General features: G+C 40.4%; 1 protein-coding gene across 6 annotated transcripts in view; it reads left to right on the top strand.

Annotated features, from left to right (window-relative positions):
- Positions 1 to 20,465, top strand: part of LOC134354245 (nucleolar protein 4-like) — a 424,681-nt gene that overhangs the window by 142,680 nt on the left and 261,536 nt on the right. For all 6 annotated transcript variants that reach the window (XM_063063184.1, XM_063063154.1, XM_063063168.1 and 3 more), the window contains one exon: positions 10,430 to 10,541. In XM_063063184.1, the coding sequence (XP_062919254.1) occupies positions 10,430 to 10,541 (112 nt within the window). The remainder of the gene's footprint in view (positions 1 to 10,429; positions 10,542 to 20,465) is intronic.

The following is a 20,465-nucleotide window of genomic DNA, read 5'->3' as shown; positions in this document are numbered from 1 at the left end:
CACACGATACTCCAACTTTGGCCCTACCAATGCCTTGTACAATTTCAACATTTCATCCCAACTCCTATACTCAATGCTCTGATTTATAAAGGGCCGCATACCAAAAGCTTTCTTCACCACCCTATCCACATGAAATTCCACCTTCAGGGAACTATGCACCATTATTCCTAGATCCCTCTGTTCTACTGCATTCTTCAATGCCCTACCATTTACCATGTATGTCCTATTTTGATTAGTCCTACCAAAATGTAGCACCTCACATTTATCAGCATTAAACTCCAGCTCTATCTCCATATGTTAAGCAGACATGTGTTCTGTAGTCAGTTGGGGTCATATGCTGTATTGTGTTTGGTGCTCCTGGTGTGGCCTGCTGTATATTGGTGAGACCCGATGTAGATTGGGAGAGGGCTTCGCCAAGCACATATGCTCTGTCTCCCAGTGGCCACACATTTTAATTCCACTCCCATTCCCATTCCCATTCTGATATGTCCATCCATGGCCTTCTCCACTGTCGCGATAAGGCCACACTTAGGTTGGAGGAACAACGCCTTGTATTCCATTTGGGTAGCCTGCAACCTGATGGCATGAACACCTATTTCTCGAACTTCTGGTAATGCCTTCCCCCTTCCCTTCACCATTTCCCATCCCCTTGTCCCTCTCTCATGTTATCACGTTGCCCGCCCATTGCCTCCCTCTGGTGCTCCTTCCCCCACCCCCCTTTTTTCTTTCTTCCATGGCCTTCCGTCTCTTTCACCAATCAACCTTTTAGCTCTTTGCTTTGTCTCTCCCCTCCAAGTTTCACCTATTGCCTGGTGTTTCTCTGTCCCCCCTCCCCCCTCCCACCTTTCAAATCCACTCCTCAGCTTTTTTTCTTCAGTCCTGCCAAAGGGTTTCAGCCCGAAATGTCAACTGTGCTTTTTTCCATAGATGCTGCCTGGCCTATTGAATTCCTCCAGCATTTTATGTGTGTTGCTCAGTACATGTGTTAAAATGCTATTATTATAAGTGTTCCTTGTTTTAATGATTATGTGCCAATTCAAAATCTAAGCTCCTCTAGTTCTATTTTCATGCTTCGTAAACCCCCATACATTTTCCCCCTTACCCCACATACTTCTTTGGTTATCTTAAATAAGGTTAAAGCATCATCTTGCTTCCTTCCTATTGCAACCAATTTGCATCCTCATCAGAATAAGAAACAAGTTGTGGTCTTGTGAGCAAAATTGGTATTCCCTTTTTATTGATAGGCTATGTTGTTCAATAAGAGAATCTTTAACTATGTGTTTTATAGCAGTAATCATGCTAAACTTAAACAGGTGAGAAATGGTGAAAAGAAATCATGAAATTGGGATGGAAAAATTGTAAACAATTATTTTGCCATAATTTCTTGATAAAATATAGGTAGATATTAGTTATTTGGCGCAAGCAACTGACATTGTACATCTGTGGCTCCCTACCCGATCTCACAATCTTCCCCAATGCTCAATTTCTAGTAGTTGTCAGTCAATGGGTAATCACCAGAGAAACTCTGGGTTCATTGTTTTTCCTTCTGAATTTAATGCCATTTTTGTATTCTCAATGGAGTAATATGCAGCATGGGCAGAATGGTAGTGTAGCGATTAGTGTAAAGCTTTACAGCACCAACTATAAGATCAAGAGTTCAGTTCACACTATTGTCTCTAAGGAGTTGCCCCCAGCATATCTCAGACAGTGTTGGTCATTGATGCAAAACAACATTTTTTCACTGTTTGTCTCTATGTACACGTAACAAATATAAATAACCTTTTAGATAAAAAAAAAATCATAGCCTTGAAATTGTTAATCTCAGGCTTCTGGCTAAAAAATTCAGTATTTTCTTAGCCTGAACTGTGAACTTATACTGCCAAATTTTAGATCATGTGGTTTAGAATTACCTCAGCACACCCTCCATCATCTGCCTTAAGCCCATTTTAAATCTGAACTATCCACATAACCATGAATTATCGCTGTTGTGTATATTGTTTAGTGAAGATGCACTTCTTGCAGTTGAAGATTTCAGTTACTTTGCCTGTATATCAAACAATATTTGACTTTGCAGTTGCATCTGAACCACATGACTTTACTTTCCATCTGCCAGCTTGAAGCAGCTCTTCAAGCTTGATATTGGAAAAGAAACAAGATTTTTTCTCCAATGGAAATTTTATATTTAGAGCAGATACATTGAAAAGTGAGGATTATTTATTGTAAATATTTGCTAACAATTATATATCAATCATTTGCTGCTTTTATGTATGTAACCACGGGAAGGATTCACAGCTTCACTGTTAGACCTTAATGCATATCACTCCCTCAGAAAATTGTTATTTATCTTTAATGTTATTAAGCAGTATACTAAAATGAATATTAGACCAGACTTTGCAGGTGCACATTCAATTTGAAATGAATGTATAAAGTCCTGCTTCCACTAAATGAACAGCAATATCTGCACCAATCAATAACAATGGTATTGGAGATCAAGAATTTGGGAGTCACCACCTGATGCCTAGCTGTTGTTCATAGACCATTTCACCTTGTAGGGCAGCTGTGGCAGAGAGCTCTATAATTTCAAACAATGTGTTGGAGGAACTTGGGTTGAGCAGCATCTGTAGAAGGAAAGGAATTGAAGATGTTTTTGGGTCAAAATCCTGCATCTGAGTGGACAGTTGCAGCAGATTTCAGCATCTGCATTTTCTTGTGTCTCTGATCTATAGCTCAATCAGTTTAGCAAAGCCACAAGAAGTAACTGCAGCTACAGGATTAGTGCAGGGGGTTTGGCATGGGTGTAGGTCAAGCACAGCTCAACCCAGAGTTTCAGAAAATTGAAAATACAAAAGGGGAAAAAGCAAGATAATGTATCTTTTTGACAGAGGGCTCTTGAATTTTGAAGATACTAAAACATCCTAAAAATAGAAGTATAGTTAAAGTTTTATTTGACTTGTTTGCAAAAAAAATGTAATTAAAACCATCTGCAGCAATTATGGCACTATTCAGATATTGATAAAGCTTTGAACATTTCAATTTATTGTCTTTGATCGTGCAAATGGATAATATATAGAGTATCCTTGTTTGCAGGAGAAGTGTTTTAACTCGGGTCCATTCAAACAGTAATCTAACAGTAATTATGTTTCTTTGTTGAAGTGTAACTCCAACCACGGGAATGTTTTCCCCTTGAAATCTATTAATTTCAATTTGCCAGATTCCTTGAAACTATTCTCATAAAGGAGGTCATCTTCACCTTGCCTCTGAATTTTAGCTCTTGAGTCTGTGATTACAACTGAATGGCTTGGTATTGCATTTGAGAAAGAGTTAAGGGTGAAGGCCACTGCTGTGGGCCTTGAGCCACAAATGGGCCACACCAGACGAGTACAACAGGTTCTCATGAGCGGGCCTGGTGGGTTTTCATGATAATCCAGTTGCTTTGTGGTTCAGAATATTTAATTAACTGAATTAAGTTCCACAACTACCATTGTGGGATTTGAACTTATTGTTTTGTTTATTGATCTCTGTTCTACTTCTAGCAGTGGTACCATTTGGCACCACATTCTAACTCATATGCAGCCCTGATAAGCAAAATGTTTATTTTGTCTGTTGCAAATACTTTGTATGTAACGAGCCTTGCTCACAGAGTGCATGGATTTGACCGTGTTCTTTTAAGTTTGCCATATAATATGACTGAAATACTAATTTATTACCAAGTTTAACATATTTTTGAGGGTTGTTAAAAGCTACTGGTTTGTCTTGTCCTGAAGTAAGCATCCTTCTCTGGTCAAATTTTCTGATTTGAAAGCCATAGTTTAGTGTCAAATCATTCATTTAGCTATACAGTGTGCTGTATTTTATAAATTGCCATATTGCTAATATTAATCAAAAATCCTACTGAGCATTTATACCACATTCTGTTTCTGCTACAATCACATAGACTGTATAACAGTGACCTAGATTACAATGTTCATACCTCGCTTTCTGTGGAGGCTCTTTCTATTTTTTTTCATTGTTTTCGTCTCCATTGCATTGATTCATGTGACAGCACCCACCTAGTACTTGTGATATATATATATATATATATATATATATATATATATATTGCTCCTTCTCCCCAACCATGGTGTGTCCACCACTGATATTGACGAGGCTCTCATCCAATTTGTTCCAATTCTTAACCTTTTGCTCCCACCCTGTCACCTCCTGTCCTGAATATGGACAAAGTTTCACATATTCTCACCTTGAATTGCATCTTCTTGCATAGTCACTGGATTTTTCTGTGCAATATCTGACCATTTCCAATGTGATTTCCTTAAGACACAACTTCAGTCCTTTTATCATTCAGGCTCTAAAGTGACATTTTTCTGACAAGCCAGTCCACTGTACCATCTCCATCAATACTCTCTTCCCATTTTTCAGCACCTTCCTTTATAACTACAGGAAATGTAAGCTCTGTCCTAGTTTTCCTGTTCCCTTTGTCCAGGGACTCAAACTCACCTTCTACTGTATGTGAAGCAGTTACTTACTACTTCCAAATTAGTAAACTGCATTTGCTATTCACGATGAGATATTCTCACTGGAAGAAACAAACACAGAGTGGTGACCATTTTTGATACCCCTTCATTTGGTCTGTCCTGTTCCAGATACCCATCAGTTCAATTCCCCATCCCATATCCACAATAGCATCTCTTTGACCTGTAGGTTGTTCTAAGAAAGCACAGATGAAGCTTAAGAAGTACCTTATCCTGTGGTTTTTCACTATATAGCTTTCAGCAACTAACACTGAATTCAATATTTTAAGAAAATTAACCGTTTCAGTCTTATATTTCACATTTCTAGCAGTTTATTTTTTTCTCTCTCTGCTTTTGATATTTGAAATTTTGTTTGTCAGCTCCTACTTGCACATACTCTATCACTTATTTTTCTGTTTCTCCAGATCTCCTTCCGAAAATAAATAGTCCCTTTTTATTAGACCATGAGACATAGGAGCAGGATTATGGCATTCAGCCCATCAAGTCTGCTCCTCTATTCCATCATGCCTGATCCCAGATCTCACTCAACCCCATACACCTGCCTTCTCCCCATATTCTTTGATGCCCTGACCGATCAGGAAACTATCAACTTTTGCTTTAAATATACCCATGGACTTGGCCTCCACCATAGTCTGTGGCGGAGCATTCCACAGATTCACTACTCCCTGGCTAAAAAAATTCCTCCTTACCTCTGTGCTAAAAGGTTGCTCCTCAATTTTGAGGCTGTGCCCTCTACTTCTCGATACTCCCACCATAGGAAACATCTTCTCCACATCCACTCTATCTAGTCCTTTCAACATTTGGTAGGTTTCAGTGAGATCCCCACGCATTCTTCTAAATTCCAGTGGGTACAGGCCCAATGCTGCCAAACACTCCTCATATTAACCCTTCAGTTCCTGGACTTATCCTCGTGAACCTCCTCTGGACTCTCTCCAATGACAAAACATCCTTTCTGAGATACGAGGCCCAAAACTATTGACGATACTCTGTGCAGCCTGACTGGTGTCTTATAAAGCCTCAGCATTATATCTTTGTTTTATATTCTATTCCCCTTGAAATAAATGCCAACATTGCATTTGCCTACTTTACCATAGACTCAACCTGTAAATTAACCACCTGGGAGACTTGCACGAGGACCTCGAAGCCCCTCTGCACCTCTGATGTTTGAACCTCCCCATTTAGATAACAGACTGCACTATTGTTCCTTTTACTAAAATGCATATTCATACATTTCCCAATACTCTTTTTCATCTGCCACTTTTTTGCCCAGTCTTCCAATTTGGCTAAGTCCTGCTGCATTCGCATTGCTTTCTCAACACTACCTACCCCTCCATCTATCTTCGCATCATCCGCAAATTTTGCCACAAAGCCATCAATTGCAATATCTGAATCATTCACAAGCAATGTGAAAAGTAGTGGTCCCAATTCTGACCCCTGGGGAGCACCGCTAGTCACTGACAGCCAACCAGAAAAGGTCCCTTTATTTCTACTCACTGCCTCCTTCCTGTCAGCCATTACTCTATACGTACCAGTATCTTTCCTGTAACACCGCAGAATCTTGTTCGGCAGCTTCATGTGTGACACCTTATCAAATGCCTTCTGAAAATGCAAGTAAATGACATCCACTGCCTCTTTGTCCACCCTGCTTCCTTGAAGAACTCTTAACAGATTTGTCAGGTAAGATTTCCCTTTAAAGAAACCATGCTAACTTTGACTTATTTTATCATCAATCTCCAGGTACCCCCAAAACCTCATCCTTAATAATGGACTCTTTAACTTCCCTTGTCAGCCACAGTTACCTCGCCCTCCCACTTCAAAACAACTTTTTCTGTGGGACACATCTATCCCATGCCTTGTGAACAATTCCCAGAAACTTCAGCCATTTTTGCTCTGCCATCATCCCCGATAGTATCTGTTACCAATTCACCTAGGCAAGCTCCTCTCTCATGCCTCTGTAATTCCCTTTATTCCATTGTGATACTGATACCTAGGTGTTATACTTCTCCCTCGCAAGTTGTAGTATGAATTCAGTCATTTTGTGATCACTGCCTCCTAACGGTTCCTTTACATTAAGCTCCCTAATAAGAGCTCGGTTATTACACAGCACCCAATCTAAGATGGCCTTTCCCCGAAAAGGCTCAAACACAAGCTGTTTGAAAAAGCCATCTTGTAGGCATTCAACAAATTCCTTCTCTTGTGAACTGACACCAACCTGATTTTCTCAAACTCCTTGCACGTTAAAGTCCCCCCTTTACAATAGTGTCATTACCCTTATTACATGCCTTTTCCAGCTCCATAATGGCTTTTTTCTCACCCTTACAGTTTCCACCCACAGAGATGCAACATTCTCTGACCCTGTGTTACTTCTTTCTAAGGATGTAATTCCATCTCTTGCCAACAGAACCATGCCGCCACCTATGCCTTTCTGCCTGGTCTTTTGATATAAAATATATCCTTTGATGCTGCGCTCCCAACTGTAGCCTACTTTCAGCCATACCTCAGTGATGCCCACAACATCAAACCAACCAATCTCTAATTGTGCCACAAGTTCTCCCACCTTATTCCGAATGCTACATGCATCTAAATACAGTGCCTTCTGTCCTGCATTCTTTGCTCTTTTGAATTTTGCCCCTGTGGTACAATTTTACACTTTGCTCTGTCTGCATTTGTATCTGATCATTGGCTCATCCTTCCTTATATTCATGTAACATCCATCATCTACTTGTAAACCCGCCGGTTCATCCTCAGCTCTATCATACAGGTTCCCACCCCCCTGCTGTATTAGCTTAAACCACTCCCAACAGCTCTAATAAACTTGCCTGCAAGAATAGTGGTCCCCCTTGGATTCAATTGCAACCCTTCCCTTTGGTAAAGGTCATACCTGCCCCAAAAGAGATTCCAATGGTCCGGGAATCTGAATCCCTGTCTCCTGCTCCAATTCTTCAGCCACTCATTTATCTGTCATCTTATTCTATTCCTATCCTTACTGTTGTGTGACACAGGCAGGAATCCAGAGATTACTACTGTTGAGGCCCTGCTTCTCAGCTTCCTTCCTAACTCCCTGTATTCTTTTTTCAGGACCTCCTCCTTTTTTCTGCCTATGTTGTTGATACAATATGTATAAGGGTATTGTGGACACATTCAGACACATTACAGACCCTGACACCCGGGAGGCAAACTACCATCTGTATTTCCTTTTTGCATCCACAGAATCACCTATCTGTCTCCTGAATATAGGCACTGTTATTAGTGCTGCCATCCTCTTCAGTTTCCTACCCTTCTGAGCCACAGGGCCAGACGCAGTGCCAGAGGCACAGCCACTGTTGCTTCCCCCAGGTTAGGCATTTCTCTCTTCCCCCCCCCCCAACAGTACTCAAAATGGGGTACTTATTGTTGAGAGGAACGGCCACAAGGGTGCTCTTCGCTATCTGACATTTTCCCTTCCCTCTCCTGGCAGTCACCCATTTATCTGCCTTTGTAGCCTTAGCGTGACTACCACTATGTAGCTCATGTCTATCACTGCCTCATTTTCCGTAACAAGCCAAAGGTCATTGAGCTGCAGCTCCAGTTCCCGAACACAGTCTCGAAGGAGCTGCATCTCGATGCGCCTGGTGCAGATTTGGCCATCGGGGAGGCTGAAAGTCTCCCAGAAATCCGCCATCTGACATCCAGATAAGAACACTGGCTGTGTTGATATACCCCCATTCTCTCAAGAGTTAAATCAGGTATGAATTTTCCCACTTACCTTGCCTCTGCCTGTTCTCACTGAAGCCCTGTTGAGCCAAAGCCTTACTACTCTGCCTCAGACTACTCAGAGGATGACTGCTCCCACAGTGACTGCTCTATTAGGCGGTACCTCTCTTTTACAGAGACTGGGTTTTTAAAGTTATTCGCCAGACCTGCGCGGGAACGCTTTTGTTGTGTCTGCGCGGTACTCCCATCGAAAAACCTCCTGCTTTTTAAAGCTCTCTGCCGGACCTGCGCGGGAACGCTTCTGCTGCGTCTGCGCAGTACTCCAATCAATTCCAATTATTCTGCATGTTTCTCCCTTTTTTTCCTTTGCAATTTAAAAGGTTGTTTTTCCAAGTTTTCAGTTTTGCTGAAAGCTAATCGATAGAAACTATACACCCTGTTCTTCTTAGTACGGTTGCTTTCTTCCCTACTGAGAGCTTTAGACAACGTTTTGGAAAACAACATTGTTAAATACCTGCAAGGCATTTTGCTTGCATTTGCAGAATCTTCGGGATAGTTGTTCAGATTATATTAAAATACTGTTTGGTACAAGAATTAGCATGACCATTATCTTGAATGCAGTGAAAATTATGCTTTATTTGCATTTTAACACTTGAGCACTGAATGCTGAGATCAAATTAACATCAATTGATTGCTTTACCCATCATCTCTAATTCATTAGTTCTCCGTCAAAATAAACTTTTTTAATCCTGTGTTTTATCCACAAGGAATTTTCTTGAAAGTTCCAGCATTGATTTCACATAGGAATAGTGTAATTAACTTTGAGGATACAAGAAATAAACAAAGAAATAAATAAAGGATATTGGCAGCTACCTTAGAGACTAAGTCTGACTTGTGTAATTACTATAATAAAGGCCGTGATCTTAAATGTGACTGTAGCAGCTTGGAGGTTGTGAAGTTCCAGAGTACAATCTTCACAAGGACAGAGGTACCTTGGAATTGAACATAGAACCATAGAACACTACAGCACAGAAAACAGGCCATTTGGCCCTTCTAGACTGTGCCGAAACATTATTCTGCTAGTCCCATTGACCTACATCCAGTCCGTAACCCTCCAGACCTCTCCCATCCATGTACCTATCCAATTTATTCTTAAAACTTAAGAGTGAGCCTGCATTTACGACATCAGATGGCAGCTTGTTCCACACTCCCACCACTCTTTGAGTGAAGAAGTTCCCCCTAATGTTCCCCCTAAACCTTTCACCTTTCACTCTAAAGCCATGTCCTCTCATATTTATCTCTCCTAATCTAAGTGGAAAGAGCCTATTCATATTTACTCTGTCTATACCCCTCATAATTTTGTAAACTTCTGTCAAATATCCCTTCATTCTTCTAAGCTCCAGGGAATAAAGTCCTAACCTGTTCAATCTTTCCCTGTAACTCAACTCCTGAAGACCTGGCAACATCCTAGTAAATCTTCTCTGCACTCTTTCAATCTTACTGATATCCTTCCTATAGTTAGGTGACCAGAACTGTACACAATATTCCAAATTTGGCCTCACCAATGTCTTAGACAATCTCCCCATTACATCCCAACTCCTATACTCTGTCAAATAACAACTTGAGTTCAGAACTATGAAACATTTGATGTTTCTATAATTTATAGACTCTGCAACTTGTTTTCCATCTCATTATTTTGGCTGTTGCTCCATTATTTAAAAGTCAATAAAGATGAGCCTTTGAAACTCTTTAGAAATTTTTTACATTATCAGCACTCAATTGCATTGTTTTTGTTGTAATGTTTCTGTTGATTCAATCTTTGTATTCAGTGTGTAATATATATCCTATTTAGTAGTCTGAACGAAAAGTTTTCTGGATGTCAAAAAAGAGTACACAATTCACAATTGATATTGAATTTGATGAAGGCTGTTTTCCATTTAAGAATTGGTGGTCCTCATGATGCTGATTAAACGTGCATGGGATTTTTTTTCCTTTTATTTATTTTCTTTGTCTTCTTTCCCAAGTTATATAGGACATAAATCCATGTCTTTTTTAATTGACTTAAGTATTGGTAGAAATAATACTGCTTAGCAGAAGTTCATTTTTGAGGAGCTTGTATTTGAGAACTTTTGAATTAGGTTTGACGGTTGATGATGATAATCTGCTTTACCAACAGATTTTTCTTTTATGTTTCTGATTAACTTTAGATATCAGAGACCTATGCCTTTTTACCACGTGAGGCAGTGACCAGATTTCTAATGAGCTGTTCAGAATGCCAGAAGAGAATGCATTTGAACCTAGATGATGCAGATCATAAAGGTAAAACTTTTTGGCATTTAATTCAATGTGGAATAACCTTAAAAATAAATGGTGAATATTAATTTAAAAGTAGATTTGTTGAAGCACTTCAGGGTGTTTGGGTTAATGGATTTTTGTTTGGATTAAAATAGGAAAGCGCATTAATTTTGACCAATCAGGTTTTCTTAGTATGGATGTTGATTTGTGCATTTAGTATTAGATAATTAATTTTTAAAAGTCAGAAATCTTTCATGTCAAAGACTAGAATTTTGACAGTAGCACAATAGGTAAGACAGTAAAATGGTTAAAATAGAAAGGATTAGTATCATTGAAAGTGCAATTCTTTTAAAATCTTGTTAGCATTGATTTTGGAAAGTCAAATGACAAGCTGGATAATTAAAATATGAAATAATTCCATCATAAATATAACAAAATGAGAATGGTATTCACTTTCTTTATAAACACCAAAATTATGAAAATAGATTTTTTTTTACCTTTATCTCCAATACCTCTTTTGCATTGTTCGTGTGCATCAGTTCTGTGCATATAGATGTAGACTTATCATTATCTGTCACATAGTTGCTTCAATATCTTTGTGGTCTAAGAGCAAGCATGTACCTTAGGGAATGTATTTTCAGTAAATATTGCTTAAGGACTTAATAAAGTTCAAAATAAATTTATTATTAAAGTCTGTACAGTATATCTCACCATATACTACCTTGGGATTCATTTTCTTGCAGGCATTCACAGTAGAACAAAGTAGTGCAATAGAATCAGTGAAAAACTACACACAATATCTGACATAAAAGAAGACAATCTGTACAAATACAAATAATAATAATGATTTAAAGGCATCCGTTAGTCTTGTGAGACCATGGACCTGCGCCTGGAAAGTCTTCACTCTCCGGGGCGCAGGCCTGGGCAAGGTTGTATGGAAAACCAGCAGTTGCTCATGCTGCAAGTCTTCCCTCTCCATAACACCAATGTTGTCCAAGGGAAGGGCATTCGGACCCATACAGCTTGGCACCAGTGTCGTTGCAGAGCAGTGTGTAATTAAGTGCCTTGCTCAAGGACACAACACGTTCCCTCGACTGGGGCTCGAACTCACGACCTTCAGGTCGTTAGTCCAATGCCTTAACTACTTGGCCATGTGCCCACACTAATAATAATTACTATTATTATAAATAAGAAACTTTAATCAGCATTTTCTCTCAGGGGTATCTTTCCCATGGAGGAAACAAATTACGAGGGGTGATTGATAAGTTTGTGGCCTAAGGTAGAAAGAGTCAATTTTAGAAAACCTAGCACATTTATTTTTCAGCATAGTCCCCTCCTACATTTACACACTTAGTCCAGCGGTCGTAGAGCAAACGGATCCCAGACCTCCAGAAGTGGTCCACAGTAGGGGTGATTGATAAGTTTGTGGCCTAAGGTAGAAGGAGATGAGTTATACAGCTCTCGTTACATGCACATGCAGTTCAACTCTTTGAGTGATTATGCAGAAAGTTTGAATTTAATAACTCATCATATACACAGGGAAAGTACTAGATCCTTTTTTGACTTATTTAACTGTTCTTAGCTAACATGCTTTTAACTAACATCTTTTTGTCTTTTATTTTCATGTTTATTTTTGTTTTTTTTTATTTTCATGTTTGCACTTTATCCCATTGTAAAGAACTTTGGACTACATTGTCTGTATGAAAAGTGCTCTATAAATAAAATAATATTATTATTATTACTACTACAACCCTGGTTTGAATGTCCGAAGTGTATCACCTTACACTCAATTAAGTTGAGAACCATATGCAATTCTTTTGGTCATCTACCCAACTGATCAAGATCTCTTTGCAATTCATTGTAACCTTTTTTGCTATCAACAAAACCACCTAATTTAGTATCATCAGCATGCTTGCTAATTGTACAATGTGTATTCACATCCAATCAGATACATAAATAATAATTAACAAAGGCCCCGACACTCAATCCTGGAGCACCTACTACTCACAGGCTTCTAGGTGGTGAATCAACCAACAACTATCATCCTCTCTTTATTAATCCCTCCTCAGCTCTTCAGTCAAGCATTCATCTGGCCTATCTTTCTATTCCTAGACTCACTCACACGTGGCACCAGGAGATAACTGGAGTTTACTACCCTGTATTTTGTTTCTTACTTATTCTCTGTACTCAGTCTGCAGGACCTCAGTGCTTGTTCTGTCTATATCATTTGCACTAAGTTTTACAATCTCCAGTACATTTGTACAGTCTCCATCTGTTTACCACCGCCCCCATCTCCCATCATGAAGAATTTTCTGTAGTCACTCAGACATTCTTGGTCTGGCATCTCTTTTACAGCCACAGAATTTTCTAGTCTGCTGCCTCTCTGTGGTTTATCATTATTTGACTGTATCCTTTCCCTCTGAGCCAGTCACAGTGTAAGTGACCTGACTACTGCTGCCTTTAGCCCCCTCAATAGTATCCAGGGATGTACACCTCTGCATGAGGGAAATCTTGCACTGACTGCCTACTGGCCTTAATTCTCTAGATAGTCACGCATCATCTGAAGCCTATACTTTGCCTGTGATCACCTCATTAAAACTCCTATGTATGATTTCCTCAGCATTCCGGATAATTACCAAAAACTTTGACAAACTATTATAGAGGCACAGTGGAGAGTGTCTCAATCATGGCCTGGTATGGAAACACCAATGCTCAGGAACGGCAAGAAAATAAATCTCAAAGTAGTATAGTACATATACGTACAGTACTTTGATCATGACTTTTATTTTGATTCTGCCTAATTTGAATTAAGAACTAAGGATCAACAAAATAAAACATACCTGTTCTTATCAGTGCTTTCTCACTTGAAGCCTTTGTTTTTATAGAGTTGTTCATACCCCAACACCTCATCCATTTACTCTGTCTCTTCACACCAAAGCCTCAGTTTCCCATCCCCAACAATGGCCCACTCCCCTTGAGCCAAAGTATCAGCTCCACACTGGGCCACTCCAGGATAGCCACTCTGCTTGACTCGAGACTCATTTCATTGGCTGCTGTTGGTCAGCTAAATTAGCCAATCAGCTATTAACTAACCATTTGCAAGTGTGCGTTTTTGCACTCCCGTTCTGTGAAACTCAGTTTCCTGATGAACAAACATACTCACTCAACATCAGCTAAACCAAAGAGCTGATTATTAACTCTCAGAGGAAGAAACCAGAGATCCATGAACTGGTCCTCATTCGGGGATTGGAGATGGTTGGTAACTTTAAGTTCCTTGGTGTTCTCGTATCAGAGGATCTGTCCTGGGACCATCATCACAAAGCAGGCACAACTATACCTCTACTGTCTTCGAGCTTTATGCAGATTTGGCATGTCATCTAAAACTTTGACAAACTCCTATAGGTACACAGTGGAGAATATCCTGACTAGTTGCATCAGGGACTGGTATGGAAACACCAATGCCCATGAACAAGAAAACCTTCAATAGTGGTGGACGTAGCACAGTCAATCACAGGCAAAGCCCTCCACACCATTGAGCACATCTACAAGGAGTGCTGCCACAAGAAAGCAGCATCCATCATCGAGGACCCCCATTGTCCAGGCTATGCTCTCTTCTCACTGTTCCCTTGGGAAGGAGGTACTGGAGCCTTGGGTCCCAAAACACTAGGTTTAGAAACAGTTATTACCTTTCAACCATCAAGCCCCTGAACCAGAGTGGATAACTTCAACTGTGAGTGGATTCCACAACTTATGGACTCACTTTCAAGGATACTAAAACTCATGTCCTCAGTATTATTTATGTATGCATTTATTTATTTCTGCACAGTCTGTCTTTTTTCGCACATTGGTCACTTGTCAGTCATTGTGTGTAGTTTTTCACTAATTCTATTTTATTTCTCTGTTCTATTGTGAATGCCTACAAGAAAATGAATCATAAGGTAGAATATGGACATATACAGTATGAACTTCAAGAATAAATTTACTAAGAACTTTGAAATCACCTGGAGGGAGCTTTGTTCATAAGAACACAAACAAGGAGCAGGAGTAGGCCATTTAGCAATTTGAACCTTCTCTGCCATTCAAAAAGAGCTTCACTGATTTCTCCCTTGACACAATTTTCCTCCCCTCTTCCCTTATTCCGTCAAGTCATTGTTTGGAATGGAATTAAAGACTTGGCCTTCACAGCATCCTAAGGCATACAATTCCAAAGATTACCACCCCCCCGCCCCACAAATGAAACTAAATCTCTTCAATTCAGTCATAAATAATCTTCCCCTTATTTTCAGACTACTCATAGTTTTAAACTCCCTTTCAGAAGAAGCAGGTCTTCAATCTATATCTACCTTGTCAAGTCCTCTATAAATCTCAAAGAGTTCATTTCTCTTTCTCCTAAACTGGATGCTTAGTATGCATTATGTTTCTTTGTATGACCTGCAATTCCAGAAACTAGTCTGGTGAAAGTTCTCTGCATATCCTCTATAACAAATGCATCTTTCTTTAAGTAAGATGAACAAGATTGTGCACAATACATGCAGTTTAACCACATGTATGCCTTCTAAGTATAACAAGTCATCTCCTTTATTTAATTTAAATCCTGTTGCAATAAAGGTAAATTTTGCATCCCTTATCTGTATTGCTTGCTGTACCTGCTAGTTGGCTTTCAGTGACTTCTTTGCATGGAAACCTAGGTCTATTGAGCAGTAATATTTCCTATTCTCCCACCTTCTAAAAGAAGCTAATTCTTTGTTTCTTCTTCTAAGGTGTAAAGGAATATAACATTATCCAATAGTCTGTAGTGGTACCCACTTTAGTTTTAAATTAGTTTACAAGTAATTGTTCACCATCATTCTCAGATTTCAGTCCCATTTATTGCATTTGTTTCAATTTTGTTAACAGACTTAATGTGCTAAATTTTCAATCCAATTTGGAAGACTGTGTACAAACATCAGTCACATTTCCCTGTCAATCTTCCCCATTCTTTTTAAAACCTCATTTAAGTTAGTCAAACACAATTTACCCAAAACAAATTCCAAGCTAATTTCAATGTGGATTATTGCTTCTGAAAGCTTTCTTGTCAACATTATAATGTCAGTCATTCATTACATTGGGTCGGTAGCCACTTCTGGTGATCTAGCCTGTGATTAACTATTTTAGAGACATGCTTCTGGTCGCTTTGATGATGACAATGAAATAGAAGGGCCAATCAACAACAATAGGAAAGCTTTCCGTGCTTGGCAGAAGGACATCAACTGCAAGGCAAAAAGAGAGGCCCACTCCAAAGATAAGGCCGTAGTCCAGCATTGAGCAAGGGAAATAAAAAATCAGTGGTGGACTGAGAGGGCCCCAGAAATACAGCAGCTTGCTGACTCTGGTGATATCAGGGATATCAAGGCAGTGTATGGCCCAAATCATCGTGGCCTAAACCCCCTTCACTCCAAAAATGGACAAAGGCTGGTAAAGGACAATGATTCCATCAGTTCTCAATGGAAGGAACACTTTTAGGAGCAACTTAAACATAGCACCACTGTTGACATTGAAGTCATCAACCAGTTCCCACCACAACCCGTGAAGGAGGACATGAGTACGTCTCCTTGTATCAAAGAGGTGCCGGTGGCTTGCAAGAAATTAAGGAACAACAAGGCCACTGGGCCTGATGGAATTCCAGCAGAAATCCTCAAGGAAGGTGGCACAGAACCTGCTTGTCAAGATTTGGGACCAGGAGAAGATTCCAGCTGAACTCAGGGACACCCTGATTGTCACGCACTTCAAAAAGGGTGAAAAAGCTGATGACAGAAACTATAAAGGCATCTCCCTCCTCTCTACAACAGGAAAGGTACTGACCCAAATTTTATGTGAGAATGCAAAAAGCTCCTGCTTGAGTCTCCTTGTGGCTTCTGTCCAGCAGAGGAACATCTGACATGATTTTTACAACGTGTCAATTGCAGGAGAAAGCCCCTGAATTACATCTCCCATTTCTTATGTCCTTTTATAGACCTTACAAAAACGTCTTGACTCTGTAAATCATCCTGCCCTTTGGCAGGTACTGTCCAAAGTTGGGTGCCTGTATAAATACCTTAAGATCCTGCAACTCTTACACAATGATATGGTGCAAGAGTCATTAGCAACAGTAGCTCTGAAACAGCACCTTTTAAGGTTGAGACCGGGGTCAAACAGGGGTGCATCATTGCCCCAACTCTGTTTGCCGTTTTCATCACCACCATTCTTTATCTTACAGGCCAAGATCTTCCACAAGAAGTCTAGATTCTCTATAGGACAGATAGGGGCCTCTTTAACCTTAACAGGTTCAAGGCAAAGGGTAAGGCTTCCATCATGGAGCTCCAAAATGCAGATGACGTGCCTTCATAGCTCACTCTGAGGAGGATCTGCAGCGCATAATCGATGCTTTTGCCAGAGCATACAAACTCCTGGGACTTAATCTAAACATCAAGAAAATCCAAGTCCTGCACCAACCTAATCCAGATCAGGCTCCTAAATCTCCAAGCATCAAAGTTGACAACATTCCACTGATGATTTCCCATATCTTGGCAGTCTTCTTTCTTCAAGAGCCAACATTGTCCTTGGAATAATACACAGAATAGGCTATGTGAGTGGAGCTTTTGCTGGGCTGAGAAAGAGGGATTTTGAAGATTGGAATATCAAGATCAACACTAAGCTTCCGGTCTACTAAGCTATAGTCCTCCCCTCTTTGCTATGTGAAGCGGAATCATGGACAACGTATCACAGGCACACAAAATCCCTGGAAACTTACCATCAAAGATGCCTCTGAAAGATTCTGAGAGTTAGCTGGAAGAATAGGCTTACTCACTCCAGTATTATGGAGGAAGTTAACATTAACTCCATAGCCACAATCATGACTCAACACCAATTGCGATGGGTCAGCCACATCATCCGTATGCCTGACTCCCACCTCCCTAAACATCTCCTGTTTAGCTAACTCAAGGATGCAGAGCGCACTCCTGGAGGGCAGAAAAAGTGATTCAAGGACAATATCAAGACCCATCTAAGGAAGTGCCACATCAATCTGAATGGTTGGGAGAAATTTGCACAGGATAGGAAAAGCTGGGGAAGGACTGCCTATGAGCGGACTGCATAGCTTGAAGGATACCTCTGCCGCGCTGCTGAGACGAAGCACCCTCAACATAAGCAGCCTCAACACAGAGAAGATTTACTAGAATGTTACCTGGGTTTCATCACCTAAGTTACAGGGAAAGGTTGAACAAGTTGGATCTTTATTCTTTGGAACGTAGAAGGTTGAGGGGGGACTTGATAGAGGTATTTAAAATTCTGAGGGGGACAGATAGAGTTGACGTGGATAGGCTTTTTCCATTGAGAGTGGGGGAGATTCAAACAAGAGGACATGAGTTGAGAGTTAAAGGGCAAAAGTTTAGGGCTAACATGAGGGGGAACTTCTTTACTCAGAGAGTGGTAGCTGTGTGGAACGAGCTTCCAGCAGAAGTGGTTGAGGCAGGTTCGATGTTGTCGTTTAAAGTTAAATTGGACAACTATATGGACAGGAAAGGAATGGAGGGTTATGGGCTGAGTGCAGGTCAGTGGGACTAGGTGGGAGTAAGAGTTCGGCACGGACTAGAAGGGCCGAGATGGCCTGTTTCCGTGCTGTAATTGTTATATGGTTATATATGGTTATATGGTTATAAGGAGAGACTGGGAAAGGACTAAGCAGCTATATCCAGCACCAGTTCAATGACCTCCACCTGCCAACACTGCAATAGGACTTGTGGATCATGGATCAGCCCCTTCAGTCAACGCAAGACCTACAAATAACCAGATCAACCACCAGGAGAAGAATCATACTCAACTACGAGTGATTGCTGAGATGATCTTCTATTCACCATATTTGTTATATTTCTCATTTTCTGCTTCTTCCACTTGTCAGACATGGTCATCTCTGTTCCATAGTTTGCCTGCATCACCAATCCAAAACTTGTCAGTTTTTACAATAATTTTACGGCCAATGAGGAACATAGGCTTTAACTGGTCTAGCACTCATGGTTACCAAAAACTAGGAGAAAGTTGATTTAGAGTCTTAAAGGTGGGTTTAGTGAGTGAAATAGAATGCTGAAGACACTGTTGCAATTGGTGAAACAAGATATACAAAGATGCAGAGGTGTTGAGTGGTGGGGTATGGGGTAAAAGAACAGCTGCACACCTAGATGTGGACCTGGAAGATGAATCTTTGTGATTCATCTACCTAGTCCCATCGACCTGCACCCAGACCATAGTACTCCATACCCCTCCCATCCATCTACCTATTCAAGTTTCTTTTAAATATTAAAATTGGACCTACATCCACCAATTTGGCTCGCAGCCCGTTCACATTCTCACCACCCTCTAAGTGAAGAAATTCCCCTTCATGTGCCCCTTAAATATTTCACCTTTCACCTTTCCCCTTTAACCTATGGCCTCTAGTCGTGTCATCCAACCACAGTGGAAAAAGCCTGCTTGCATTTACCCTATCCATACCCCACATAATTTTGTATACCCCTATCAAATCTTCCCTCATTCTTCCACACTTTTTGAGAATAAAGTCCTAACCTATTCCACTTTTCCCTTTTACTCGGGGCCTCAAGTTCTGGCACCATCCTTGTAAATTTTCTTTACATTCTTTCAATCTTATAGACATCTTTCTTCTAGGTAGATGACCAAAACTGCATACAACATTCCAAATTAGGCCTCACCAATGTCTTAAACAATTTCAACATAACATCCCAACTCTTGAACTCAAAATTCTCATCTGCCTTTCTGACAATATTCCTTTTAGTAAACACAGCTCAGAGCATGAGTCCCACCATGCAAAACCTTTCAATTCCTGATTTTCTATGTAGGCTTACAACTTTTTCTCCCAACAACCACTTCACTACCTGCTCTGGCACTCTGGTTGTCATCCCCTGTAGCTCTAGTTGAAATTTCACCCCCTCCCCACCCCAACCATGCAGCACTAGCAAGGATATCAGTCTACCTCCAGTTCAGGTGTGACTCTCCCTTCTGTACAGGTCTTACCTTTCTTGAAAGAGAGCTCAATGATCAATAAATCTGAAGCCCTTCCTCCTGTACCATCTCCTTAGCCATGTGTCAAACTATATGATCTTTTTATTTCTGGCCTCACTAGTATGTGATCACATCCTGGAGGTCCTGTCCTTTAACTTAGTACCTAACTCGCTACACTTGTCACTGTTCCTTCCCATGTGATTGATATGGATGTGGACCATGACCTCTGACTGCTCACCCACGCACTTGTTCTGGACTTGATCTGAGATATCCCTGACCCTGGCACCTTGGAGGCAATATACTATCTGAGCATTTTATTCTCATCCACAGAACCTCCTGTTTGTTCCCCGATCAATGAATCCCTATCACTACAGCTTGCCTCTTCTCCCTCCTTCCATTTTGAGCCATAGAGCCAGACTCAATGCTGGAGACTCACCCAGTTAACCGTGTCCTGCACCTTGGGTGTAACTACCTCCTCGTATGTCCTGTTGATCAACCTTCCGAATTAGATTAGATTATGGGGACACACAGTCCTCTTTTATTGTCATTTAGTAATGCATGCATTAAGAAATGATACAATTTGTTCCTCCAGAATGATATCACAGAAACACAAGACAAACCAAGACTGAAAAAAACTTGACAAAAACCACATAATTATAACATATAGTTTCAACAGTGCGAAGCAATACTGTAATTTGAATGATCCAGAGTTCATCCATTTCCAGCATCAATTGCTTGACATGGTCTGACAGAAGCTGCAACTGGACACTTGAGATCGCCCTGCCTTCCTACATCCCGCAAAAGGAGCATTCCACTATCCTGCCTGGCATCCCAACTTCTCTAACTGTGCAAAAGAAAGAAAGAAAGAAAAAATAAACATCAAAAATCTACCTGAATCCTTCACCTCTCCTTGCTGAAGCC

The sequence above is a fragment of the Mobula hypostoma genome, chromosome 1 (assembly GCF_963921235.1).
Source record: "Mobula hypostoma chromosome 1, sMobHyp1.1, whole genome shotgun sequence".
NCBI lineage: Eukaryota > Metazoa > Chordata > Chondrichthyes > Myliobatiformes > Myliobatidae > Mobula > Mobula hypostoma.
This window is presented reverse-complemented; position numbering and strand designations above follow the sequence as displayed.